General features: G+C 39.9%; 11 protein-coding genes across 11 annotated transcripts in view; 4 read left to right on the top strand and 7 right to left on the bottom strand. All coding sequences in view use genetic code 12, as the record gives it.

Moving 5' to 3' along the window:
- Positions 1-804: 804 nt before the first annotated feature.
- On the bottom strand, positions 805-2,151 carry SWD1 (COMPASS subunit protein; the record flags this gene model as incomplete). Its single annotated transcript, XM_051750491.1, has 1 exon — positions 805-2,151. One exon carries the CDS (start codon positions 2,149-2,151, stop codon positions 805-807), a length of 1,347 nt encoding a protein of 448 aa, XP_051611315.1.
- Positions 2,152-2,276: 125 nt separating this feature from the next.
- Positions 2,277-5,807, top strand: VPS8 (CORVET complex membrane-binding subunit; the record flags this gene model as incomplete). The annotated part of the gene is made up of 1 exon (XM_051750479.1): positions 2,277-5,807. The coding sequence occupies one exon, from the start codon at positions 2,277-2,279 to the stop codon at positions 5,805-5,807; it is 3,531 nt and encodes a 1,176-aa protein (XP_051611314.1).
- A 150-nt stretch (positions 5,808-5,957) lies between these two features.
- Positions 5,958-6,740, top strand: BUD21 (Bud21p; the record flags this gene model as incomplete). The annotated part of the gene is made up of 1 exon (XM_051750468.1): positions 5,958-6,740. One exon carries the CDS (start codon positions 5,958-5,960, stop codon positions 6,738-6,740), a length of 783 nt encoding a protein of 260 aa, XP_051611313.1.
- Positions 6,741-6,933: 193 nt separating this feature from the next.
- Positions 6,934-7,869, bottom strand: KGF57_000127 (uncharacterized protein; the record flags this gene model as incomplete). The annotated part of the gene is made up of 1 exon (XM_051750457.1): positions 6,934-7,869. One exon carries the CDS (start codon positions 7,867-7,869, stop codon positions 6,934-6,936), a length of 936 nt encoding a protein of 311 aa, XP_051611312.1.
- Positions 7,870-10,491: 2,622 nt separating this feature from the next.
- On the bottom strand, positions 10,492-11,708 carry KGF57_000126 (TPT1; the record flags this gene model as incomplete). Its single annotated transcript, XM_051750446.1, has 2 exons — positions 10,492-11,072; positions 11,378-11,708. 2 exons carry the CDS (start codon positions 11,706-11,708, stop codon positions 10,492-10,494), a joined length of 912 nt encoding a protein of 303 aa, XP_051611311.1.
- A 214-nt stretch (positions 11,709-11,922) lies between these two features.
- UTP8 (Utp8p) lies at positions 11,923-14,016 on the bottom strand (the record flags this gene model as incomplete). The annotated part of the gene is made up of 1 exon (XM_051750435.1): positions 11,923-14,016. The coding sequence occupies one exon, from the start codon at positions 14,014-14,016 to the stop codon at positions 11,923-11,925; it is 2,094 nt and encodes a 697-aa protein (XP_051611310.1).
- A 402-nt stretch (positions 14,017-14,418) lies between these two features.
- Positions 14,419-15,183, bottom strand: RHR2 (glycerol-1-phosphatase; the record flags this gene model as incomplete). The annotated part of the gene is made up of 1 exon (XM_051750424.1): positions 14,419-15,183. One exon carries the CDS (start codon positions 15,181-15,183, stop codon positions 14,419-14,421), a length of 765 nt encoding a protein of 254 aa, XP_051611309.1.
- Positions 15,184-18,191: 3,008 nt separating this feature from the next.
- On the top strand, positions 18,192-18,629 carry KGF57_000123 (SUMO-targeted ubiquitin ligase complex subunit; the record flags this gene model as incomplete). The annotated part of the gene is made up of 1 exon (XM_051750413.1): positions 18,192-18,629. The coding sequence occupies one exon, from the start codon at positions 18,192-18,194 to the stop codon at positions 18,627-18,629; it is 438 nt and encodes a 145-aa protein (XP_051611308.1).
- A 65-nt stretch (positions 18,630-18,694) lies between these two features.
- Positions 18,695-20,911, bottom strand: KGF57_000122 (uncharacterized protein; the record flags this gene model as incomplete). The annotated part of the gene is made up of 1 exon (XM_051750403.1): positions 18,695-20,911. One exon carries the CDS (start codon positions 20,909-20,911, stop codon positions 18,695-18,697), a length of 2,217 nt encoding a protein of 738 aa, XP_051611307.1.
- Positions 20,912-21,122: 211 nt separating this feature from the next.
- On the bottom strand, positions 21,123-22,448 carry RPT2 (proteasome regulatory particle base subunit; the record flags this gene model as incomplete). Its single annotated transcript, XM_051750392.1, has 1 exon — positions 21,123-22,448. The coding sequence occupies one exon, from the start codon at positions 22,446-22,448 to the stop codon at positions 21,123-21,125; it is 1,326 nt and encodes a 441-aa protein (XP_051611306.1).
- A 561-nt stretch (positions 22,449-23,009) lies between these two features.
- The window catches only part of KGF57_000120 (uncharacterized protein), a gene marked incomplete at both ends in the record, with an annotated part of 5,335 nt that continues 1,778 nt past the window's right edge, over positions 23,010-26,566 (top strand). The window contains one exon of the mRNA XM_051750381.1: positions 23,010-26,427. Coding sequence (XP_051611305.1) covers positions 23,010-26,427 — 3,418 coding nt within the window. The remainder of the gene's footprint in view (positions 26,428-26,566) is intronic.

The following is a 26,566-nucleotide window of genomic DNA, read 5'->3' as shown; positions in this document are numbered from 1 at the left end:
TCACCAGGAGCGGATTGGAGGAGAATATACTTTGATTCTAGAATGAAATTAAAGCGCGTAAATTTATAAAGTAGTAGTTACCGTCCCGTCCCGCTGTTGGACTGAAAAAAAAAAAAAATATGCTATGCAACGTGGTTAAGGTCTGGAGATGGTGATAACACTCTTTATTTTCAAGTTGTTCTAAAGTGTTTACTGACTCAAATCTTGATTGACCCGTGGGTTGGGTTTGGAGAACAATAACAATTTTTTTTTTTTTTTTTTTTTGTTGTTTTGGTTAAAACTTTTCTTGTGATTGGTGCCTGTGGGGAAGGTTCTTTCCTCAGTACTTTTATGGATCGAACTCAGTGAAAGTCCAGCAAATACTCAATAGCACCGTCTAGCAGTTCTAATATCTCTGTCAGTTGCAGGATATACGCAAAGAGCTCACGTTTAGAATTGGATACTCTTGTAATGGTGATTTGTTTGTTTACATTTTTTTTTTTCTGTTTTGTTTTTTGTTTTTTTGTTTTTTTAATTTCGTTGGGAGAAAATTAACAGCAATTGGTAGCACTAGTTTTTCATTTTCTGTTTCTCCATTGGTATGCCAACTCTGTCACCTGTGATTGAATCCAATAGAACTGTTTCATGGGCTTATAAACATGTACAGTTATGTGTATTTAGAGATATAGAAAGCTATACAGATGTTAGGCTAACAAAAAAAAGTTAAACAGCAGCCCAACTCATAGCCCGCAACAGAAACACTAATGTACCTTGATTCTACACTTCCAATCATCGCATCTGTGCACCTGAAACCAAAATCCTCGTCTATCTGTACAATTCTTTTTCATAGTCTATTGGTATTATAAACGATTCTTGTGTGATATCAAACCCTCTGGCATCTGTAGTCTCCTTTGTAGTCACATCAATTTCCATCACCTCCTCTTCCAACCTCTTTTTATTCAACTCTGTTTCATCAAGAATATCAAACTCATCTTCCTTCTCCACGTAATCAATATTCTCCTCCACTTCAACAAAATCGGGAGCTAATGCACTCCATTTTTGTGGGAACTGAACCAGCCAAATGTATATGATCCCACTATCAAGTCCTACGGACCCAATCTTGCATCTATTGTAGTTCCACTTTACGTCAATCAATTCTTCGTTAGATCCTTCTAAAATCTTTATCAATGACCCCATTGACGTCTCCCAAAGATACAAATCGTGCGACGATTGGCCATGTGTTGAAGCAATTAAAAAGTCTGCATTGTTGTTGAATGATATCGCATTCCACTGTAGTCTATTGACAACATCCTGATACTTGTGGTCGACTTCAAAGTCCCACTCTACCGTATCAATACCGCCTTCCGCTTCATTATTCACAACATCCGGAAGATTAAATTGTCTGATTATACGATCCGAAAAATTGAGTGCCAATTTCCTTCCATTCGGCGAAATAGCAATGTTTTTCACATTTGAATTGGCAATCTTGCTCGAGTGTATTAGTTTTAAATCTATGGTCCGGAAAATATTTAGCCAACCTTTGCTGGTACCGGTCAATACGTACAGTCCTTCTGGGGTGAAAGTAGTAACCAACGTACGATGGTTGTCATTTTGTTTGTTGTTCTTCCTCTTTTTTCTTGGTTCGTCGTCATTGGAGTTTTCTCCATCTTCACCCTCATCACTTTCCACCAATGGATCAGTTCTCAATTTTGTAACCTGAGGTGTTTCATTCTCCAAGTTAACAAATACCGGCGAATCATCAAATAGGGACGCTACAAAATGAAAATGGTTTTCAGGATGGATGTTGGACAGCCATATGGGACCATCAAATTTGACTTGTCGTATCACCGGTGAAGTATCTTTACTGTTGATTAAATTTAAATCCCACAATTTGCAATACCAATCTTGTGACGAAGTCAACAAATATCGCCCACATCTAGACCACGTAATCGAAGTTATCGGTCGTACATGGCAATCCTCGGTGATGTGTGCTATTATCCCACTAGACATCATTTCATATATGACTATCGATCCATCCGAAAGTCCAGACGCCAAGTAGTCTCCATTGTGGTTGAACTGGATAGCAACAGAGTGTCCGTAGTTGAGGCTAGTTGTAAGGTTCTCAGGAAACTCTTTAGCTACTGAAAATGGGTCCTGCAAGGATAAATTCATGGCGTAGAAAGGTTCTTCCAGCGCCAGTAAAGCAAAACCATAATTAAGCCGAATTATTTATTACTTTTTTTTTTCTTCTTCTATTTGGTGATTCTTCTATCACAACTGTGGGAGTGGGGTGAGGGATGACACCAGACCAGCAGCTAACTCTATATGATCTTGCAACAAGGTCATTGAGGTCGCCTTCATTGAGCATATCGTCGTCACATAACTCATCTTCGTTTAGTAATGGCTACAAAAGGAGGTTCGATGATCGATCAACAACAAAGACCAGTTTAGCCCTACGAGCATATCTGAGCAAGTCTAATCTACAGCAACGACAGATACAGAGAGACAGGCAGCAAAATGGCGCATCAGAAGTGGGTGCTTTATTCAAGTGGTCTGAGTTGTCCAAAATTGCCAGCATCACGTCGTCGCTGAATTTTGAATCGGCATTTGGGAAACTCGTTCAGGTAAAGTCCAATGCAATATATATTGCCCTAGGGACCACTAGTGGGAAGATTGTGATCTTCAACTATAACCAAGATGTTCAATTTACCTTGGAAAGCCAAGAAGCAGGAGATATTTCAAGCATGGCCTTCAGTTCAGACTCATCATTCTTTGCAGCTGGCTTTAAAGATGGAGCAATTAGATTATGGGAATTGAAACCAGATTTGTCCAAACCATATTTCACAATATTCCCTAGCGCCAAAGATGGTCATGCAATGAACCAAAGCATAACATTTCTTGCATTTATCGAACTGCAGACCCATCATCTTGTAAGCTTGGACGAATCCGGGGCATTAATAAAGCATAATGGAGTACGCAAGTTGCGTAATGTGTACTTTTTCAGTGAAAGATTATTCACCACGGAAGGCAACATCCAGAGCTCAAGTATTTTGCCTATTGGCTCTTCGCATCAAGTGACCGATGGGATGGGCGTTGTTGCATTAATGACGCGTGATATTCTATCTATATACTCAACCACATCGTTGAATGACCCAGCAATAGCCCATATCAGGACGCAGTATAAAATTGGAGTCAAAAATCCGCAAAAAGTTGCTAAATTAGCGTGGTTTCCGTGTACTAAAACGTTACAAGGGGTGCAGAGTGCAAGATTAGCCTACAGTTGGAATAACGTTTTGGGAGTATTGGAATTGAATAATAACTTATTCCCCTCAAATTTCTTACAAGTGGTGAATGATGCCAAGGACAAAGATAGAGTTGTGCCGAAATTACCATTTTCAAAGACCGCTAAACGGACCATTGAAGGTGATGTCGCCGATATCAAGTGGATACAATCAGATATGGTTTGCGTTTTCACAAAAGAGAAATTGACAACTTTTTATTACAACGGATCAACTTTAGACCCCATTGGGGAAGACGCTTTGGAAGAGTACAATGAGGTAACGTCCTCTAAACGATGCCTTGTACTACTTGAAAATCAAAAATTATTTCTTGGACGTCAATTGAGTTGGGCCGATATCCTCTTGGAGAAAATTTCAGCTCGGCAGTATTTTGAAGCGTTGGAATTGGCTGATGAGTATTATAACACAGGTTCTGTGGGGAAGTTGGTTGCTGTTGGTTTACCTGTTAACAAAACAAAACGATCCACACTAGTCCGTCCATATTTAATCGAAATCATGAAGGAATCGTTACTGCATTTACAAAACATTGACCCTGCAAAGTATTTGGAAAAGTACTTTACGGTTATCACGTATATTGGGTATAGTGACATCTTGGAAGATTTGTTGCTCATTGTTGGTGACGAGGAAGTGTTTTTCCAGACACTAGAACCATTTATATTCTCAGAGTCCATATTAGTGTTGCCACCAGCAGTATTAAAACTCTTGGTAGAGTATTATGCATCCAATGGGGATCTCTTGACTGAGATCTTGTGCACTTTGGATATACAAAGTTTGGATATCGACTTGACGATTCTGTTGTGCAAAAAACACAACCTACGAGAGTGTTTGATATACATTTGGAACTTTCTTTTGGGTGATTATGAAACGCCTTTGTTAGAATTTATCAACGACTTTAGGAATGGTGATGGTGCAAGCCCGGAACATGAATTCATTGCGTACACATATATTTCCTTTATTCTTACAGGGAGACAATTTCCAACAGACAGGCTTCTCACGACTGATGCGCCAATACAGAATGTATGCAACATTTTGTTTTCAAGTGGGCCAATTATCCGCAATGACAAAGTTGTTCATGCGCTTGATGATGGTACAATATTCCCATACTTGTACACTTTTCTCAAACTGGATTCGTTTCAATTGCTTTCGGCCATGAATGAGTTTTTTGAGTCTTCATTTTTGAATGAGAATTTAAAATTTACTAGACAATTTTTGATCGAGGCATTGTTGGATCTATATGATGCTAATGAATTCTCCGAGTATGATAAGGTCCAATTGGCAATTTTCATTGCCAGAAATTACCCCAAGTATCCCCAATTTATTCGGCTTGCTGAGTCTACGTTGGATACAGTGATTGAGAGGTTGTGTGGAAATAATGACCCTGAAATTGCTCAGGATTGTGAGTTGGCGTTGCAAAGTCTTACTTCGGTGTACTTACCCGAGGATGAACATTTTACCCAAAAGTTGGAAATGAAAGGGTATTACAATCTTTTGGTTACATTGTATCTTTCTGAACAAGAGTACGCCAATGCATTGGAACTGCTGTTATTGTTGAAGGATGTAGATGAAGAAGGGCTTATGCTGGAGGTGCAAGCGATTGTGGGTGATGCATTTACAAGAGGCAAAGATGCCAATGAAAAGATTAACCTTGCTCGAGTGCTAAAAGGAAACTTTGCTAAATTAGTCACGTTGGATCTTGATGCTGTATTTAGATTGATTCAAAAATATGCACCACAACTTCACAGAGAGGTTCTTAGCCTCAATGACGAAGTGTTGAAATATCGCTACTTGGCCAAATTGTTGACAGAGGGACGTGCTTCCCGGGAATTCCTCTACGAATATATCCGATTGTGTGTTTTGTTTGACAAAAGTTCAGTTGCTGGGGTTGTTGACAAGTTCAAGGATATAATCGATGGGGATGAAAACATAATGACTGTGTTGCGAGAAAATGACATTACTGATGGTCAAGCTATCATGCTTGCCCAACAACACAAGTTTGAGGAGGCGGTGCAGGTAATCGTTGGTCGCTTAAAGCTTGTACAAGATCTTGAACACAAGGACGAGTGCGAATCATATGTTAATCTTGCATGTACAATTTGTGAAGACCCCGCAACTTACACGCAGTCCTTGAGTGCAGACGGAGTGATATTAAATGAGCTGCTATGGTTGAATTTGATTACATCGCTAGTTGACCTTGCAAATTCGTCAGATGAATCGTCACCCATTCACGAGTTCTTCAATACCTGCATTCATGACTGTTTTCGCAAAATTAGTGATTACAAATTATCCAATTCACAACACAGCCAATCATTTTCAACTATATTCACCAAATTTTTGCAAACTTATTCGCATGATGATCATAATACAAATGTTGCCAAGTTGTCAAACATTCGAGGGATCTTGCAAGATGTGTTTATTTCTTACTCTTATGAGGGGGAAATCCTGGAGATTTTATTGCGCATGTTGAATGAGGCTGTTTACAAGAACATGATTGCTGTGAGGCAGATTAAGCTTAGGGGTGTAGCCAATTAGAACGGGATATAGATATATAGTAAGCTTTGGGGTGTAGGTGTGTATATGGGTATGGATTTTGATGAGAGGTAGCGCTATACATTTCTATGAAAAAGCCACAGGCCCATCGCAAAAATCTTACACAGCAAAGATTAACCCCATTGGAGCACTATGGTTGTCACCAGAAGTAAACTACACAAGACGGACCATTCACATGACAATGGCAACCTAAACAATCCTGAAGATGTGTCATCAGAAAATATTCTTGGGTATGACGATACTTACTCACATCCACATATCGATAAACCCAAAAATAAAAAGATAACATTCGATGAAGATGGAGAGAGTATACAAAACGGAAAGTCGGAGCAAATAGATGCTCAGGATGACCTTGGTGAGATAGAGGAGGATCTGGAGGAGGTAGGTGAGCTGGAAGATGATGATTCAGACGAAGCCCCAGAAGAAGAATCAACCAATGCCGCCAAGGAGCAACTCATTGCAAAACAAAAGCAAGAACAACAACGACAATCAGAATTGGCCAAGCAAGCCAAAGAGCGAAGAAAGTTGCAAAATGAACGGTTCAAACAACAGCAATTGGAGAAGAAGCAAAAGGAGTTGTCGAAACAACAAGCAAAAGTGCACGAGGAGTTGCCTGAATTTTTACCAGACGATATTGAGTCAATACTCAGTCGCCCACAAGCTCAAGCCACACTAGATGCAAAGCCGAAACATATCCGACTTGACGACGTTGATCTCCATTTACTGAAAAAACAACAAATCGAAAACAAGTTACGTGAGTTGAAAAAGAATAAAAGCAGAGGTGTTCAAAAGGGTCCCGTTTATGTCAAGACACAAACTTTTGGTGTAGCTGTCAAAGTCGTGCCTCGAGGTGAGAGCAAAATCTTGAAGAATAAACATAAATGGTTGCATAGGAAGTCGATTGACAGGAAATGATGAGAGTGAGACATTTGGCGGAGATGATGTTTGTATAGGTGTGTATAATATACTAATTGACAGATAACGATATCGAAGTAATACAAGAATCGTTTACAAATATATAATATACGTAAATAGGAATATGTATTGTGCTAAAGATACAAAAGGTAACGGCGCTGCAAAACTTAGCCTAGTAACAGTTTTGCGGCCATTATATATCCTTCAATCTTAATTTCAAACAATAAGGGCACATCATGTGGTTGCATCTATGGCAAGTGAATCTACTGGGAATGCTTAATATGGCTCTATCTTGATACTCAATCAAACTATGGGAACTGGAGTTCAAGTCCAAATGGAGCGGTGATATAAGTGGAGTGTGAGGGTTCAATCTGGGGCTCTCGGGTGTGTCAATGACGTCAGATTCTAGTGAATGCTCTTGTGCGTGCTGTTGTGCATGCTCTCGCGTGTGATGAGCGTAATGGTTGTATTCACCGTTGGACTGCCTTTCTTTGTATTCAAAATAATTGTCTGCCTTCATCAATGTAGGTGAATTTGACAACGCATGCTTATGATCCCGATAAACAACTTGACTATAGTACTTTAGGCTGTCGAAAATGTAGTTTCGCGTTGACGCAGTAGGTGAGGCCTCAGTGCGGTGATTGTTTGCCATTTGTGGATGTTCAGTGAACCCGTCTTTTTTGTTTGAGTCATCCTTGTACAAAACTGAACCATAAGATTGTCCGCAAGAGCAACAATACCATTGGCATATTTTGTTATCAGAGTTTAAGATGGGAGACGTCCTCAGTGGCGATGATTGGGCCGTTGACAGCAAGGTTGATGAAGATGGGTGCAAACGAGTTGATGAAGATGGAGTTGTCGTACTTGCAGACTCTGGATGCCGCCTTTCGTGGGTATAGTTGGAAAATCCTGATGTTTGCAATCGCGGTAGTGAAGAGTTGGCAGATGCTGTTGCTTTGGGAGATGGAGTTGCTGACTTTTGAGGATGCATTATTGGGTGGGGTGTAATTGCGGTTGCGGTAGCAGAGGTAGTGGTTTGGTGTCGCAAGCTATGTGGTATTGAGTCATGAATGGAGTTGCGTATTGGCTGCTGTTGTAGTTGATTTTGATTTTGATTTTCCAGGTACATAAAAATAAAGGAAAGTGGTTGTAGAAGTAGTGGGAAATAGTGGATATGGACTACCAACAAGTGATTTAGGATTAGGACACTGTGAATGAAACAAGTAGTGATTACCCTTGAAGAGTAACGATATACGATTCAAGGAAAAAGGGAAACCCTTAAATAGATAAATCCTTGATTATATATGCTTCTTCTTTTTTTCATTTTTTATTTACACCAATATTTCATGCACAGCTTCGTAAAAATTTCATAGCACTGTAACTAAAAAGTAAGCTTACACTGGTATAGTTAGTTATTCTATGAGTTACAATTGTGAGATTGCAAAAAAAAAAAAAAAAAGACAAAAGAAAAAGAAAAAGAATAAAAATCTGGCGTCTATAATATTGCTTTCCCTATTGTTCTAAAAGCTTTTTTTTTTTTTCTAGGATGGTTCTAGATTTAAAAAAATTGCTGCTGCATCATCTGCATATACCTTGCAACCCCCCTGCAAACCAATAAAGAAAAAAAAATAAATTAACAATGCACTGCTCTCAGACAACATACAAAATTCTGAGATAATACAAATCGAGTTTAACGTATCCAGAAAGAAGAGAATGAGTTGCCACTAGATATCGGATTAGACAATACCTCCCAATCTCCGCAAGAAAAAGTGAACCACCTTTCATTTCACTCTTTTTTTTATTTTTATTTTTATTTTTTCCTTTTTGCTCTGTTTTTATGAGTTTTATTATTTTATTTGCTGTTTTCCCCCGGAATTTATGGAATTGTGGCAATTTACGCTTTTGATTTTGATATAGTAGTCTGGTCATTATTCCAACACCAAACCAGTCAGTGGTGATAACGGTAACAGCTGCGCCCTTAGTGCATGGTTTTTGTAGTGACCAACAGAGTAATTCAGTTTTATCAATAATAGCTTTTACGGTTCTACAGACTCTGCGCCACAATGTACAGTATTTTCTCCATAATCACGCAGATCTCAGCACTTTCTCTTGTTTGAGGCGAAGGGCGGGCAGTTTTTTCTGTTTTTTTGTTTTTCTATTATTTTTTATTATTTTTTTCTTTGGTTTTTGTATTGCTCCGATCATTACGCAAAGCGCAAACGGGGCTAAAATATCATCACCTTTTAAATACCGCAGTAGCGATTCTATTTTTATTATTTTTCTTCGGCGTTAAGCTGGATGGAGTGGAGTTAAAAATAGTGCTCTAGACCCTTGAATGGAACAGGAAAGTGTAGTTAGTCAGTCCAACGTCACTGCTAGAGACTTAGACAGAACCGGGTGATTTAACTTTAGGGTTTGAAAAAGGGATTTGCTTGAGTTGTTGCAGGCGCTTACGCTATCAACAAAATAGATGCAGTGAGATGTGTGTAAGTGCGTATATCGATGCTGGCTTAAACTTTCCAAATTTTTGTATGCGATCCTTTTCTTGAAAATTGGTTGCCAGATCTAGATGCGGTACGCAGTTGTTGCTGACAGACAAAGCTCGAACTTTACCGAAAACCAAAAGCATAAACGACGTGCCACAAAATTTACGAGTATGAAATTCCACATTCTTGCGTCTGGTTTTCATTATACGATGGTGGAATTTAGAATCACCTTTTTTTTTTTCATTTTGGCTATGTAGTACGACGTTAAGAGGTAAGACATTCTCGTCGTTTTTGGGACCACTCTGCAAAGCAACATTATGAACCAGGCTAGATGGTTGGCATATATCGTTAAAAAGCGAGTCTAGACCTGCATAGCATCGATTCTAAATGCAGCACATTTTTTTTTTTGTACTCGCAGGGATTGATCTAGTAGGCGTGTATTGCTGATGGAAACTACATCGTTGTGAATTACCGCTTCAAGCGAGCCCGACTCCAAGACGGAAGGGGCGGTACAGTTGGAGATGGCAGCCCCATTCCTTGGAACCCCACGACTTATCTAATGCATGAGGGCTAATATAGTTGTTGCTTCTTGTGTATAATCCGCCACATTCTTCGTTAAAACAGAGTAACGAGGAAAATCAGACCATTTTTCACAAATCAAGTACCTGTTAAACGATCGGCAGACGGTATAGTTCATGTCAGAGACGAATTGAAAGACAGTTCTATTATAACTTTGCTACAAAAAAGAATCTACATAAGCGTTGCCTAATTAGGTAAAATTACGAAAAAGAAAAAAAAAAATGCAAAAAACGTCTCTATGACAGCAATTCCAGTTCCGTATCGCGTATTTTACTCGTCTCCTGTTTCAGATGCAAAGTTACCCCTGAAAATAAGCAAAAGAATCGTCTAAATAATAATAACGAAATGTCATTGCAATTATTACACTAAACAACCTTCTCTCTTTGACGTACATTCTTGGCTGACACTAATTGTACAAGACGAAAAACAAAAACCGAGCCCTACCGTTCATTTTGTCGAGTCAAAGACAGCTCCAGCTTTGAGTTTGATTTGGCAAAAGTTGAAACCTGTTTAGAATGCAGTTCGAAAGGGGTACGGAGGTTTGCATGGTCTTCCAGAGTACAAATGCACCGCCATATCAATCTTCAAACACCAATCCACAATTTCTTGAGTGTAGCACATTGTGTGGGTTTTGGTCACAAGTGTAAGTAGCTTTCTGAGTTTTTGACCTTTTAATACAGCTCCAATCATATATCCACCACTTTCTCCACCAAATCCCACCCAATTACACCATTTGCATCACCAGGACAAAGGATAACATTGTTATCACTCTTAAAAAACTGTAGCCCTTTATCAATACATCTATCAACATCAACATAGATCAAACAATTGGCGCTTTTGCGAATTCCTGAAATTGTCAGATACTCATCACAAGTGAAATGTACATGGTTCCTGTTCATTCGACTCAAACCAGATGCTTTGATCAAGGGTAGCTTCTTCCTGTAAGTGCCATGATAAATATGCAAATTTTTCAACTCGTCTCGACTCATCAATTGCAATTCACCAGCAATTTGTTTTATAGAGTGACCTTGAGTCGCACAAATAAGATCGGACTCAGCATCAATCTTGAAACGTTGTTTGTCGTTGTTGGCTACAATACGTTCGAGGTCTTGTCTGGTGGCCTTGTATGATTTCAATCGCTGATGGGAGAGTATTTGGGAAATCGGGATGTAGCCTTGATCATTGAATGTTAGTTTCTCCTTGACAGCTCCGTGTCGTAGTAAGTATGAAAGTGCTTTTGAGATCAAGACATCTCTTCTAGCTTCATCTGGTTGTGGCATCAATATAACAGAAAAAAAAAAAAAAACAAAAAAAAAAGGGAACCTTGTGTTGAAGATGGAATGGGGAAGTCAATGGTTGACTGATCGATTCAACATCGAGAACAGTACATCTTATTTTTTTTATTTTTTTTTTTATTTTATTTTTTTTTTTTCATTTGTTCTTTTGCACGTGTTCCAGCTGATATGAGATCAGTGTATGTACAATTGACACTAGACAAATAACTATATACATCCTTAGTCTCTTCTTATCTGAACTACCTAACTCATTCACCACATTTCTTTGTCCTCATACGACTTCCCTTTGCCCCGCTTAGTGACCCCATTTCTGATTTTGTTTGCTTTATCGTCTCATTATCTCCCAATTCCGTCTTGTCATGGAATTTTAAGGAATAGCGGCCATCATCATTTAGTTCTCCCTGTACTATATTCTGCACCAAAAACTTTGACACTTCGTTGAGCTTAGTTATGGCTTCATCTAGCTCAGTCTTGTTTGTGAGGTGTTGATTGGCATATATCTGTTGTTTAATTTGCTGTTTTGCGGCGTTGAGAATTGGCAAATCGTTTTTGAATGCAATGTTGACTGCTTTTAGGGCCTGCTTGTATGCAGCTTTAATAGTGGACATGGTTTGAAGAGTGGAGATTATCAGATGTGATGCTACGAGGAGTTGCGGACCTGATGAATTTTTTTTTTCTTTTTTTCCAAGACTTTCTTCAGCACGCTACCAGTTACCAGTTACACTCAGATCTTTCTCATTTTGCAGCCCAGAGGGAGAAGGAATGGTGGCAAAGGCGAGAAGTGGAGGGGCTATGTCGCGACCAACAAAGTCTATGTTACCATTAAATTTCTAGTCTTTCTATAGAATACAATGGAATCTCCTCGTTCAAATCCGATTCCACCTTCTTGTTCAAATAAGTTTGGTCAGTAATTGTCAACACTCCATTTGCAGACACATCTTTATTCTTTTTCAATTGATTTCTCTTCAATTGCACTTGATCAACCAAGGTCAAGTTGTATGCGTTGATATCCATGTTCGCCAACTTTTCGTCAATGATTTGATTCAACCGAGACACATTTTCCTGACTCCAGTTGAATAGTCCATTTATATCGACGAGTATTTCAATTATAACCCATCCCTTGTTATTTGAGGTGGATATAATCTTGTTGATTAAGGCAATGATATCGGTTGAGTACTGAGATATAACTGTTTTCAAGCTCGAGGTAATTTCAGCAGTGGCAAAATCATCCACTATACGATCAATCAACGCAATGAAAATGTCTACATCTTCAGTTATGACAAACTGGACAAGTAAATCACCCAATGGGATATTGGAACATGTCTTTATTGCTTGTTTGAGTAGCGTGGTGTTGCCTGTATCATTCAAAAGTTGAACCAAGTTGGTTGTATGTTCTTTGGAGTAGATCGGACTAGTGAGTAGGTACATTAGCGTGTACTCCGGAATGAACTCGGTATCTCTGAATTGTAAAGGGTTGGTCGTGAAGATTAGATCAAAGATGGAGTTTATAAAGTTGATATCCACAATACGATCATTTTCCACATCAAATTCTTTAAACTGGTACGTCTTTGTCTTTGTTTTTGGTTTGGATTTTTTAATTTCTTGCCAAGATTTGTGGGTTTTCAAATACGGGATGAGAATAGATTCCCATTTATTTACATCTCTTGCATCGCAAGCTTGTTTCAAGCTCTGGTAAACTTGGTCAAGTTCATCAGCAACAGTATCTGCCTCTTCTTCTTCTTTGTTGTTGTTGTACAAGTCCACGACTTGACTGAATGTAAGTTCACTCTGCTCAATTGACTTTCCAAGACATTCGCTCAACTTGTTCAAGCCAACATTGACATCAATCACATTCAAATAAACGTTGTTGTCCTTGTTTTTCAAATTGATATAGTAAGCTCTTGTTGTTTGGGTTGATTGTGATGAGCCTTTAACTGGAACAACTTGATTGACGTACACTTTGTCAGGAATAGGATTGGACGAACTGGAAACTGACTTGAATTCGGCCAAGATTGCCTCATACTTAAAGTTCAAAAGGTAAATCATGTTGGCGTTACCCAACAATAAACGATCTGGGGCAGGCGAAGTCATGGAGACGAGCTCATCGGTTTTGAGGATAGAAGCAACCGAAATTGTCTTTTGTAAGTGGAAATTTGTGATTGCGATGGAGTCAACAACACCGTCATGATACTGGTATAGTATACCTGAGTTGTAGGTAAATACAGCCGTGAGTGGCTTGGCTTGATGCGATTGAATAGGGAGTATCCTTGATGCAGTGATTGAAACGAGATTGTAGGTTAATGCCGATGTCGACTGAGATACTGTCAATAACAAAGCATCCTCCAAATCTGTTATGAATGTGCTGTAGATGACATTTCCCTCACTTTCAAACTTGGTCGCAATCGATAACTCGATTTCATTTTTTACTATATGGACTGATCCCGATTGGTATACAACAACAATTTCTGTATCAGATAAAAATTTCACCGCAACGACACTGTCCTTCCCGAGACTAAGCTCTTTCTCATTGACAGTGGTTATCAGGAAACTACCGTCTTCAGTTGAGGCATTATCAGTTTCAACGACCAAGATACGTGATTTTTTCCTCTCCGCAAGACCCACCACATACAATTTCCTTGCCTTACTCGATTGCCATACATCAATACATGTAATAGAGACAGTGGGCTTTATGGAGTAGGACCAAATCAACTTGGGACTGGGTTTGGTTATGTATGAAGCAAGCATCGAATTCAGCACACCGAAATCGATGACTGAAGAAGACGACGATGACGATGACAACGTTGATCCGTCAGTCTGGCGAAGTTGTGGAATGGCCAATTTTTGTGAAAGTGAAACTTCCTTGACCCGAGGGAGTGATAGAATAGGATACTGGTCTGTGAGATGTGGTGACAGCATTATGGATCCGTGCTTTGTATCAAAGGTTCATCCTAATTAGGAGAATTTTTTTTAAAGCTTCTCATCTCAAGCCCTTTCAGTTTTTCGTTTTTTTTTTTTTTTTTTTTCCTTTAGCAGAGTGTCGCATAGTTTTCAAATGCAACACTGGTTTTAAGAGACACGTCTCTACACCACTTTACACCACTTTACACCACTTTACACCACTTTACACAACTGGACCAGATTTCATCTAACAATGCACAGTATTTCCAACTTCTTCTTCGAAAGCTATACCCATACAAGTATTTGTCAAATTCCCAATAGTTTATACATTTATTCTAGTGTACAAAAGTTTATCTCTATCAACATTAAAATACCATTCTAATATACAAAGTTTGCTGCTTCCCCAAAAATCGAATCGCCTTAAGCAGTGGCTTCTATGTATTCTGGATCAGCATAGAAATATTCGTCAACAACAACTTTAAACTCCTCAGTTTCCTCGTTGTATGATTCAATGCGGAAGCTGGTCAAATCCTTGACAACAATGTTGGCACCTGAATTCTTAACCTTTTCTGGGTCGTAGGTTGAGCAAATACCAACAACCATGGCACCGGCATCCTTACCTGCAGAAATACCGGCTGGAGCATCTTCAAAAACAACAACCTTGGCGTGGTTAGCACCGAAACCCAAATTCTCTCTGGCATTCAAGTATCCTTGTGGATGTGGCTTACCCTTGGTGACTTTCTCAGCAGTGATGAATGTGTTTGGCTTCTCAATTGTCAACAATTTCAACCATTTGGTGGCCAATGGCAAAGTACCAGAGGTAACAATAGCCCACCTCTGTCTACCATCGTTAGTGTTTTCTTTGGAGAATTTGTCGAATGATTTGACCAACTCAACAGCACCCGGAATGGCTTTGGCGTGGTGGCCAAATGAGTCAGGAATGTTACCCTCCCATTCAGTAACTTGTTGTTCAATGGCATCTTCTGGTGACCATTTCTTGATGACGTCAAATGTACGACATCCGTGAGAAGTTCTAATGACTTCTTCTGGGTCAAAGTGTGGTCTGGTCTTTCCAAATTCTCTCCAGAATTCAGAAATGGCACCAGTCGAGTTGACTAAGGTACCGTCACAGTCAAACAAAGCGGCATTGACGTAAAAAGTAGCTGGTGGTTGTTCTCTGGTCATCTTGTGTGTGTGTATTATCTATTCAAACAGGTTGTGTGAATTTAATGAAAGTGTTCTTCTGTTTAAATATGACTATACCAAATTGGAAATGAATACTTGGTGCAAGGGAGAGAGGAATTGTGATGATATTTATATTCTTTCAGAATCACTTGCAGAAGAATCGATTCATTTCTTTTTACAAACAATAGTAATGGCTATATTTACTTTAATATCCAGTGTGTTTTTACTAATTAAACGCTGAGATGGGTGTAAAATTCTGATTGCAATATTTCTGTTGCAGAAGGAGCTTAAGTAAGTACTGCATATAATTAGCCTGCATATAAAAAGAAATTCAGAAGTTGTTTTGTTTCTTTTTTTTTCTTCCCTTTTGGTAGTGTTGGGTTTTGTGTAATTTATATATCCGTGAAGAGAGAGAAGGAGAAAGGGAAAGGGAGAGAAGAAGTATATCCACAACGGCTAGTTTTCGGAATTAACATCTCCGTTTGCACGAAGACAGCAAGATCCATAATGAGAAGCAAGTTGCGGATCGGGTGCTCTTTTGCTCTTACACCAAAGTGTGAGCACTGCATCATTTACACAGTTTTCATTCAAATCAGTAAAAACCTCTGACGTAGTGTTTTCTTTTTTTTTTTTATTTTTTTTTTTTTCATACTACAAATACACATATAATACGCTGATAGTAAACACACAAAAGAGTTGATTTTAAATCCCTCTCTAACTATCTTAGTTGTGTATTATTATCGGCTACAATAGGTTACAGTGTCCCTTTTCGAAATCAGCATTATGTCGTCATAGGTGCATTTTTTGGAAAAAGAACGACAAATCAGTACACGAGTTGGCCAATTGACGAGTAATTGGCCTTAAAGTTGAGAAGCGGCGGAGAGAGGGAGTAGGCTTGACAGCAATCTGAACAAGAGATGACGATGCGATAAGCAAAACGTTCGGTATAGGAAAGTTCGATGATTTGTTTGTTCCAGCGCTTAAGTCAGGTTTCACATTTTCCGATTTTACGAAATGGAATGCGCATAATCTTTTCTTCCGTCGTTTCTTTTTTCTTTTTTTTTTTCTGACAACAGCCCTGACGGCGTAGTGAGTTCCGAAGAATGGACTGATGCACCGTCCCAACAGATTCTGCTCTTGCACCTCCCTCAGATTATCTCCCACTATGAATAGTACCAGTCTGTGAGATGCAAAAGATAATGTGCATGGTGAAAATCGTATTCAATCCCCCTTTTCTCACATGCTCTTTACACACGCGTGGGCACAAAACCTTTTACACTGTAGCAGCCCAATCTTGAAGGTCTTTGCCTATTGTTCAAATGGACAATACAAAGATTTTATTGCACGTGTTTTATTATTACCTACTTCAAAATCCCCTGGGAGATCAAGGTGAACCAAGAGAAGTGAGATCATCTCATGTAAAAAAAAAAAAAAAAAAAAAAGGGAAGATGAGGCACACACGTGTACTACTCCCAGGGACGCTCTCATAATCTCACCCTTACTCTGTACACTACTCTGACAATTTCAATCGATAGCATAGGCTAGACGAAAGTTAGGCAGTGTGCAAGTGGCACAAATTACAGTAGATGTGCTGCCCAATGTCCGTTCTGCAAAAATGTGAAACCAAAAAAAAAAGAAAAAAAAAAAAAGAAAAAGAAACTTTTCTTTTTACACTGTGCCGATTTGGGCAGTGTGCACTACCTCTAGTATAGCAATAATTCTAGTCACAAAAAGACCAATAAGGTCGTGTACATCACCATATACTGTACTCAATGTCCGCCACTCCCTTTCTCCCTGCTATTACAGCTCACTACATTCTTGTTCAAATTTCAACTGAACAATAGCCTTGGATATCAAGCTTATTGACGATGTGTTTGCGAAAGAGGGTGTAATTACAACACTATCGTTGTCGTGTCTTGAAAACCCGCATCACGGTTCCCCTTGTGACAGATCCCGAAAAAAAAAGAAAAAAAAGAAAGATTTAGTTCCAGAGATAAGATAAGACACCAGCACACATCCTTACATACACATTTACACGTAGCGATAAATTCACCAACGAGCTCTCTTGTAATTCTTCCTCACTAGTGTAACATGCTTACACGGTCAATTACCTATTGGCACAACCTGTTACTCGTCAATGGCATTTGCTTTGTTGGTGTTACTTTCCTAAAAGGGAGATAATACGGAATGTTGCACAAAAAATGCGTTTCTTTTGTGTATCACGTGCAGATCAGCTCACCTATTTTTTTTATACTACTCAATAATATTTTTTTCTATGACGTAATTGTACATTTCAGCAAAGGGAAAGGTCGTGTGTTATGTATAGAATTGAGTAGTGTACACTGGATCAAAACGTCCTCGTAAAAAACGATTGCAAATCAAACACACATACGTAAGTTACACACGGCACATGAGTAGTTAGAGGTTGGGAAATCTCTGGTGGATTACGGCTCGGAGCTCTGGGCTCTTGGCTCTGGGCTTGGTTATCGGAGCTGGTGATACTTGAGAGGATTCATTCCTGAAAAAAGTCCGAGATTTGTTTTTGTCACATTGCGTTCTGCAGTGGTGTTAGCTTTTGTTCTCGACTCAAAACACAACTTGCTCGAGGAAGCTCTTTCTCTGGATAAAGTGTTTAAAGGAGGGAGACGTTGTGGGTGCTCAATTACACAGGAAAGGACCAATCCTTGCCCATTGTATTGCGTAAAGCCATTTGTTTAATTTCATTTCGCAATAACATTGGTGCAATGACATATAAACTTCAGTAAACCCAACCAACTTTTCAGCGAGTTAGCCCCCGTCTATACGAAGCTGATATTAAAACGTCACCTACTCCTTAGCTTGAAGCTATATACCTTAACACGATTGTGACACTCAGTCACTATTTCGTGCCTTTGTTCTCGATTTTTTTTTGACCCGCGTACACGACACAAAATTGACACATCAAAAGCGCGACATTGGGGAGAATCAAGTAACTACCCACCCATCACATCATAACTTTTCAAAGCAGCATGTCATCCAACGTTATAACAATAGACTCAGACACAGATTCTGATGATGATGACGATGATGTTGAGATTCTAGAGTTTCGCAAAATAACTCAGGATCTCCTAGACAATCCACAGAGCCAAGAAGCCAGTAACGAAATCGATGGCAATGAAGCATCTGCATCCGCAACGAAGCCAGATCACAAGACCGTCAAGAGACTAGGCGACATCCAGTGTCCCATATGCTTTGATAACATTGATGTGGCTACTGTGACTTCATGTGGCCATGTATTTTGTTTAGAATGCATCGAGGCAAGTATCAGTAGCTCACATGCACGCGGCCAAGGACGTATGCCTCGTGGGAGGGGTTTGTGTCCAATGTGTAGAAAAGTTGTATCGTTTAAAGAGACTATTGTATTGAAGTTGAAGAAATCTACTAGAAAATTTGTGGAAGCAAAGTAGAGTTGCGTTCTGCAGTTGAGATATTTCGTCATTACATCCTATCTACACAACTACTCCACCAAAGTTTAGTACATGGTTTTCGTTTTCAATTGGTGTTGATAAAGCTCGATAAACTTTTCCTTATCAAAAAACTCAATGCTGTCTTTCTCCTTTGTCAAGTTGGCTAGCATGACTTCATATATTTTGAAAATCCAAGTACGACACACTTCAGGGTCGTCCAAGTACTCAATGGCAACCATTCTTTCAAACATATCGCCCAACAATTCATTAGCAACATCCAAGTTACTGCTCGTGATAATTTGGTTCATCAGTTCTTGGTTCTTGTGACCATTTAAAGCACGGTATAATTTATAGGCAAATGAGAGACGGCTAAACACAATGTTGGTGTTGATAAAATCCACGTCGCTCATATTCCATCTGAACTTGAGATTTGTTTTGGAATAATGCACCATGAATTCCACTGAATAGCGCTTGAGTACGGCATCCCCCATTGAGTCGAGCCTTTCCCGAAGTAATACCAACTTCGGGTACTGAGCAAACGCTGACATTCGAGATGAAAGAAGTGAAACTTCTGCAAATTTATACAACTCCCGATTATGCAATTTCGGCATTGCTGGCAACTTTATTGGTAATGAATGCAACAACTGGGGCCGAAACACTTGTGAAAAAATGTTGAAATCAATCGGCGCGGGGAATGCTTGCAAATAAGCATTAACATATGGTATATATTTGTCAATTAGAAGCTGTGTAGTGAAACCAGTGCTGATTTTCTGTGGTTTCACCAACGGGTTGAGAAATTTCATTATCGCATAATCGTAGTCTTTGTCCTCCAAGTAAACCATCGCAACAAATACATTCAAAGGTTGCAAACCTTGAAATAGTATCGTTGCCGATTCATCCAATTGAACAAACTGCAAGCCTTTGCATTCGTTCGAAAATTTGGCCCACGTTTGGTGCGGATTAAACCCACTCATCAATGACCATTTGACAAAATACTCGAAAAACAACAGTCGACCGATTTGCTCCAATGCTACCAACCCTGTTGGGTTGCGGAAGGTGAGACATTCGGGCTGTTTGATTGTGATGGCTGGGATCAAACTGTTATGAACCAATATCAAATGCTGGTTATTGACAGACACCTTCAATTCACGTCCAACTTCTTCCTTGTCAAATTCAAACCTCCCCACGCCCAACTCAATCAATTTGTCGTAGTTGATAAATTTAAACCCTCTCACATTGGGTTTATTCCGCTGCATTTCAAGAGCCTTTTTCTTTTTCATTGTTTCATATGAATACTCGTCAGCTCGTTGCTCGTATCTTGAGGGATGGACTAGCTGAACAACTTTTTTTGTGGATGTGGTGCCGAATATATCGTAAAGAAAAGTTGTCCAATTGACGGATTTGTGAAGTTTTGAATCAACTTTGGGATTGACAATGCGTGAATCATCCGGTGTCAACTCTTCATTAGTTGCAAGCTGTTTACTGCTAATCGTAGACTCCGTCTCTGTCAATCTATTTTCCGTAACGGAAGCAACGAGCTCATTAGGAGATAATGTCGTGGCATTGGTTTGATTCATTTCAGATGGCAAAGCCTTTCCCGTCTTCTTTAACGGAATGCCACTCTGTGCATCAGACGCTGACCGGAGGCCCAGTAGAGTCGGTTCTGACTTGTCCGGCACCTTTTTCAAGCCGTTATTGATGTTTGTAGGTTCCCTCAGCACACTCGGGCGACTTTCGGAGACCGACTTCACTGAGTTTGATGAGGGCGGCTCACTCTGCCTTTTGTCAAGTGGTTTCTTCCCCCTTTGTAAATTTTTGGCTACCGAATTTACAGTATCCACACTTTCAGTTTGTACATCCTTGCTAAGTTTTGAAGTTGATAATTGCTTGACAAATGATAAGATCTTGACTTTCTTGATCTGCCGTCCTTCTGCCGAAACAAAAACAGGTTTTGGCTTCTTAGTTTTGATTTCTGGGTCTTTGCTTGATTGCTTAGATGACTTCACTTCATCACCAGCTTTTAAATTGGTCTTCTTTAAAACAGGGTTCTTTGCCTCTTGATGCGGCGTGATATTGTGGTTATTCTTTATGGGACTGGATATTCGAGCTTTCGGTGCATTCTTTGACTTTTCAAGCTTGCTTAAGCTAGGTTTAAGCTTGACAGACTTTTTCGAAACTGGTGCTTTGATGCTTTTGCATCGCGAGGTGATAATGCGGCCCTCAGCTACGAAATGCGATCCATTCTTCAAAAATGCACCGACTGATTTTCGTAAAAGTATCATATGTTTCGTAGTCGTCGGAGATAGAGTTGTATTGTCGTGCACATAGGTGAAGCAATGATGGTTTGATACTCTGATAAGTGCAGCTTTTGGAAACCATTTGCAAAACAACAGTTGGCTCGATCTTTTGTTTCAGTTCTAACGCACGCTCAACAATTTTTCTACGTAACAACAGCTAGCGATCAATTTTGTACATTGAAATCTATACCCCAATCTACAAGTACAAACCTTCGAGATTCTCTTCGACTTTGTTTTTCAAGACCCTTTCTTTAGCTTGTTTGAAATCATCGGCCTTAACTTGCATACGTCTTTCTCTCAATGCCAACAACCCTGCTTCGGTACATATAGCTTTGATATCGGCACCAGACAAATCATCTTTCCCAGTGACAATCTCATCCAAATTGACATCAGGAGCCAAGTTCATCTTTGATGTATGGATCGTCAAGATTTTCTTCTTTGTATTGGAATCAGGGTTTTCAAAAAGAATTTTCCTATCAATTCTACCTGGTCTGATCAATGCTGGATCAAGACTTTCTATCTTGTTTGTTGCCATGATCACCTTAATGTCACCTCTATCATCGAATCCATCCAATTGGTTCAACAACTCCAACATTGTTCTTTGAATCTCCCTCTCACCACCAGATGTAGACTCATAACGTTTGGTTCCAATTGCATCAATCTCATCTATAAATACAATGGAAGGCGCGTGGTCTGCTGCAATTTGGAAAATCTGACGCACCAATCTGGGTCCATCACCAAGATACTTTTGAATCAATTCAGACCCTACTATCCTCAAAAATGTTGCCGAGGTTGAGTTTGCAACTGCCTTGGCTAGCAATGTCTTACCTGTACCTGGTGCACCGTACAATATGACACCTTTTGGTGGCTTGATACCCATTTCTTCGTATAGTTCCGGGTGTGTCAATGGCAACTCAACTGCTTCTTTAATCTCTTGAATCTGCGACTCCAACCCTCCGATGTCGGCATAAGACTCAGTTGGTGACTTGTCAAGCTTCATAACCGAAACCATTGGGTCAGCGTCATCTTGTAATACACCCACAACCGCGACTGTCTTGTGATGCAAGAGCACTGAACACCCTGGTTCCAACAATCCTTTATCCACAAAAGACATGATGGAAACGTAGTATTCGGAACTAGCGGTACTGGAAACAATAGCATGGTCGTCATCAATAATCTCTTCCAATGTTCCAATTGCCATGGGGTACCCTCTTAATTCGTCAATCTTTTCTCTTTCCTCCGCCTGTCTCGCCTCCGTTGGCTGGAATGCCTCTTGATTCAACACTAGCTCCTCCTCCAAAAGCAAATGGTCCTTTATTCTCTCCAATTTCAATAACCTCAATTTACAACGGGTATTTGGGTATACGCTAGGTAATTTCACTGCGGTATCGGGACCTTTTCTTCTCTTTTTACCGAACCTTGACTCCACTGGCGGTTCGTACTTTGGCTTTTCTTTCTTCTTATCATCCTTCTTTTTGTTGAGGTTGTTTCCTCCAGGCATTCCCGATGGTCCTTGTCCCATTTTTGCAAGATCTGAATTCAGTAGTTGAGAGCTCTCTTGCTGTGCAAATGGCTAGAATGGCGTGTGTGTGTGTGTGTGTGTGTAAGTTAGTCTTTGTCGCTTTTTTCAATCGCCACCAAAAATTGAAGAAGAAAAGGACGCGCTACCTAAAGCTACCAAATGACTTTGATATATTGTACTTTGGGTACGTTGCTGAATGCGAACTTGGAGAGGCACTGCTTGCAAAGACAAAAGGGCTGAGGTAGAGCAATTACAATGGACGACGATAAATGACTTCTCTTTTGCTTTGAAGTGAATGCAATTTTTGCAGTCAATCGCTATCGAAATAGTATGAGTTGTGTGCACAGCTTAGTATGCAGGAAAATTATATCATATCCTGAATCTTCAAATCATTACCCCTCCAACTCACTCACTAGGCATTTGATACAAGAGCTACTTTTACAACATTCACTACGGCTATATTTCCCTTAATTTACCACCTTGACAGCTGGAGGTAGTACCTACAATCAACTTTATTATCAACCTAGCTGCTTCAGAATTTTTTCTTTTTCCAATGCATTGATGACCAGTTCCAATCTCAAAACCAAGCAATTTCCATCACTCATCAAGAAGCGTACCTCTAGCCCCTACGGAGCTAAGCCTGTTGATAATCTTTACAAGAGGGAGGCAAAATCACCAAATAGTGCGGCCACCCGCAATTTTGATTCAAATATTGCATCTAACACCCCCAAACCACAATCCAAACTGCGTCAAACTAGTCTAAGTAATTTACTTCACGGTGCAACTAAGGGCCACGCCGCTCACAAAACTGGTGATCCATTAAGGAAAAGGTTGGATAGTTTGAATTCGAAAACAGTGGAGATCATAGATCTTGATAAAGCTGAAAAAGACAACGAACTGATACGTGAGATCACTTCAAATGGGTCTAGCCATACGCTTTCGTCCAGCGACCCTAATCAACAGAGCTATCAAGTACCGTCAAAAACACACAGCGCTGGTGGTAATGACTCTTTCGATTCTCGACCTTTGCATCCGTCCCACTCCCCCGCAGAAAATGACTACCTGCAAAAGATTGAGGCATCCTCAAGGATTCGCGAGCGTCTAGACAGCTTAACAAGTAGGACAGACCGGTTGCTTGAACTGAAAAATGCATACACTCCCAAAAAGAAAGAACTAAAAAGGACCTTGGTCTCGCCAGAACCAAACTCAAGTGAAAAGCTGTTGCTAAATTCTCGCAATTCATTGTCACCATCCCTGGAGAAGCAGCAAGAAAGCAAAAGTCGGCAAGTTTCGTCGCTGACTTCAACCCCATCGATTTCAGTCTCCCCCTCCCCAGCTTCTTCCGCTTTTCTGGAGCCAGAATTTTCAATTGTTGAAGACTGTGGTGGAAATAACTTGAATGTCAAAAGATGTGGGTTAAACGAATCCCCCAAAGTACGAGATGTTCTAAAATCATTCCACTATCATGGCCAAAAAGTCAAGAAAAGGAGTCAGAGAGTATACGAGATAGCAGTTTCTCTGAATGGAGAATACATCTACATTGGATGGCGACATCCTTCACTAGATCTCGTTCCACTAAATAAATTTGTCATCGACATCGACTCGCAGTTGAAAGATTTCTCGTTCGCGAATGAATCTTACATTATGCAATTAGCCCATGGTAAGCAGATTATTATCGCATCACATTATGGGAGGGATAGTGAAATCCGGGATTATTTTACAAAACACCCAAATTCGAAAGTGAAGGTTGGTGCTGTATTGACTGAAGTTGCCGTAGAAAGGTTAATGGAGAGAGCCAACTCAAGAGCCAAAAGCATGAAGAATGCAGACCCGTTGGCAAACGCTGCATTTCAAAGACCACGCAGAAGCTCACCCAGGGTATCACAAAAGGAAGATGGTGGTATAGAAGATTTGGGCGATCTTGCTAGTGAAGATGACGAGGGACTTCAATTTTTTTCTGGCACAGACTACGACGATTTCGAGCCAATACCAAAATTTCAACCAGCATTGCATTATAAGTTTCATGAAGGACGAGAAATCACAGTTAGTGCACTGGATTTCTCGACCTTGCATAGAAACTATTGGGTCAATGATGTGATTATTGACTTTGGGTTGAAATATATTGTACAAGAAGGGGTGAAGAAGGGGTTGGTTGCATCTTCAGAGATATTTTCCTTCAACTCTTTTTTTTACACCAAGCTCACATCTGGTGCCGAGAAGGGAGCTAGTCCTGAGTACTACAAAAATATAAAGAGGTGGCTCTCGAAGATCAATTTGATGGAAATCAAGTACCTTATAATTCCTGTGAATACGGGCCTGCATTGGTTTTGTTGCATCATTAGAAACCTTCCTGGGTTACTAGAACTGGCGCGGGCTCAAAAAGCTGCAAAGAAAGAACCAATCGACCTAGAAGGTCCAGACCTGCAAATACCACCGACCTCCAAGCAGCACGCAGAGATATTTGTGCTCGACTCTTTGGGAAATAAAAGGTATGATGTCAGCGTACCCCTCAAGAGCTTCATAATCGATTACTGCAAAGAGAAATTTGACATTGAGATCAAGCGTGACCAAATCCGTTTCCAATCTGCAAGAGTCCCTCGTCAAAATAATTTGAATGATTGTGGGGTGCATGTGTTGTACAACGTTAGGAAATGGCTCAGCAACATTTCAGAGTGTGAAAGTTTCTTTAAAAAGCACCTGTATGCGCAAGCAAAAGTTCTCTTTCCGGCAGAAGAAAGGAAAAATGAGAGAAAGTATTGGACAAACCTATTGCTTGATTTGCATAGGGCCCAAAACCGGCCACACGATAATAAAGCTGAAACGGTTGATGACGACAACGACGATGATTGTGAGATTGTTGAGAATAGTACAGTTAAAGAGAAAGTCCTTTCACAAGGAGCCTCCCTGTTTTTTACAAACAAACCCCACGATAACTGTGATGATGACAAGGTTTCTAAAGGGTATCGCAGTAATCATAAATCCACTGGCAAATCTCCAAAAGACCTGGATACTTTAGAAATTGCGGAGTTTTTAAAAGACGATGCCACCAAACCTGAAAAGAAAGAAGTGAGGCAAGTTGCGGCTCAAGAATCAGGTAAGATGGCTGCTTCCGATAAAAATGCTTCTGGAAGCAATGCCGAGGGAAATACGTTTGAAGGAGTTGAATCATTGAGCAACCTCGTGTTGAGAAAGCAATTTGAAGATGTCCAACTACCCTTGAGTCTATGCGAGTTGTTGAATCAATATTTCCCAGAAACAAATACACCCATAAAGAAAGTTCGGCTCGTTGTTATAAAAACTCGTATACAAAAGGCACTAACCAATCCTTCCGAATATGGTGAATTGGAGAAATTGCTCAAGTTGTTTGCAAAGGATGACCACCAACGGAGCAAGGGTGGAACTGAAGCAGCCTGCAATCTCTCTACATCTTCAAATGATGCTCCTTTTGGGGATTCAGTCAACAATGGAGAGGTAACCTCCAGGATTGGAAAATTGCGGCTTGGGCTTGCCAATGAACAACCCGCCCCTGATGAACCCGTGAAAATAAACACGATACTGCCAATAATAACTCTGTGTGAGTCTGATGATGAAGAATGGAAAGGATTTGACGAGCCGTCACAGAAACCGCGTAGTCAACAAATGGAAAGTCAACCAAGGGGTTTCAATGCCAGTAAAAAGGACTTCTATTCGGGAAACAAATTTCCCAAAACTGGCGGGGCGAGAGACAACGAGCACAGCTTGTACAAGAGGGGAGGCTTTGGAAATCCCCATGGCCATTTTCGCAAAAACAATTTGACAAATAGTAGATTTGGCTTTGGAACGGAAGGACTCAAAAAGAATGGCGATAGTGAATTTTGCGAGAGAAAGAAGGCAGCAAGAGATTTGGTGGAAGCAGATGGGTATGAGACGGTTACTCACTCCGATCGGGGATACCAACCTTCTGAAGATAGTGATGTTGTACTAGACTTTCCTGCCAAGAGTCCATACAAAAAACGAAAACTAGATTGAGTAAATCGTGTATAGAGCTGTTCACGTGATCTCGTAAATCTTTTTATTATTTATTTTATTTTTCTTTTTTTTTTTTTTTTTTTTTTTTTTTTTTTTTTTTTTTTTTTTTT

Source organism: Candida theae (genome assembly GCF_024610275.1).
Source record: "Candida theae strain CBS 12239 chromosome Unknown scaffold20, whole genome shotgun sequence".
Taxonomy (NCBI): Eukaryota; Fungi; Ascomycota; class Pichiomycetes; order Serinales; family Debaryomycetaceae; genus Lodderomyces; species Lodderomyces theae.
The sequence above is the reverse complement of the archived record's forward strand: the minus strand, read 5'-3'. Positions and strand labels throughout refer to the sequence as shown.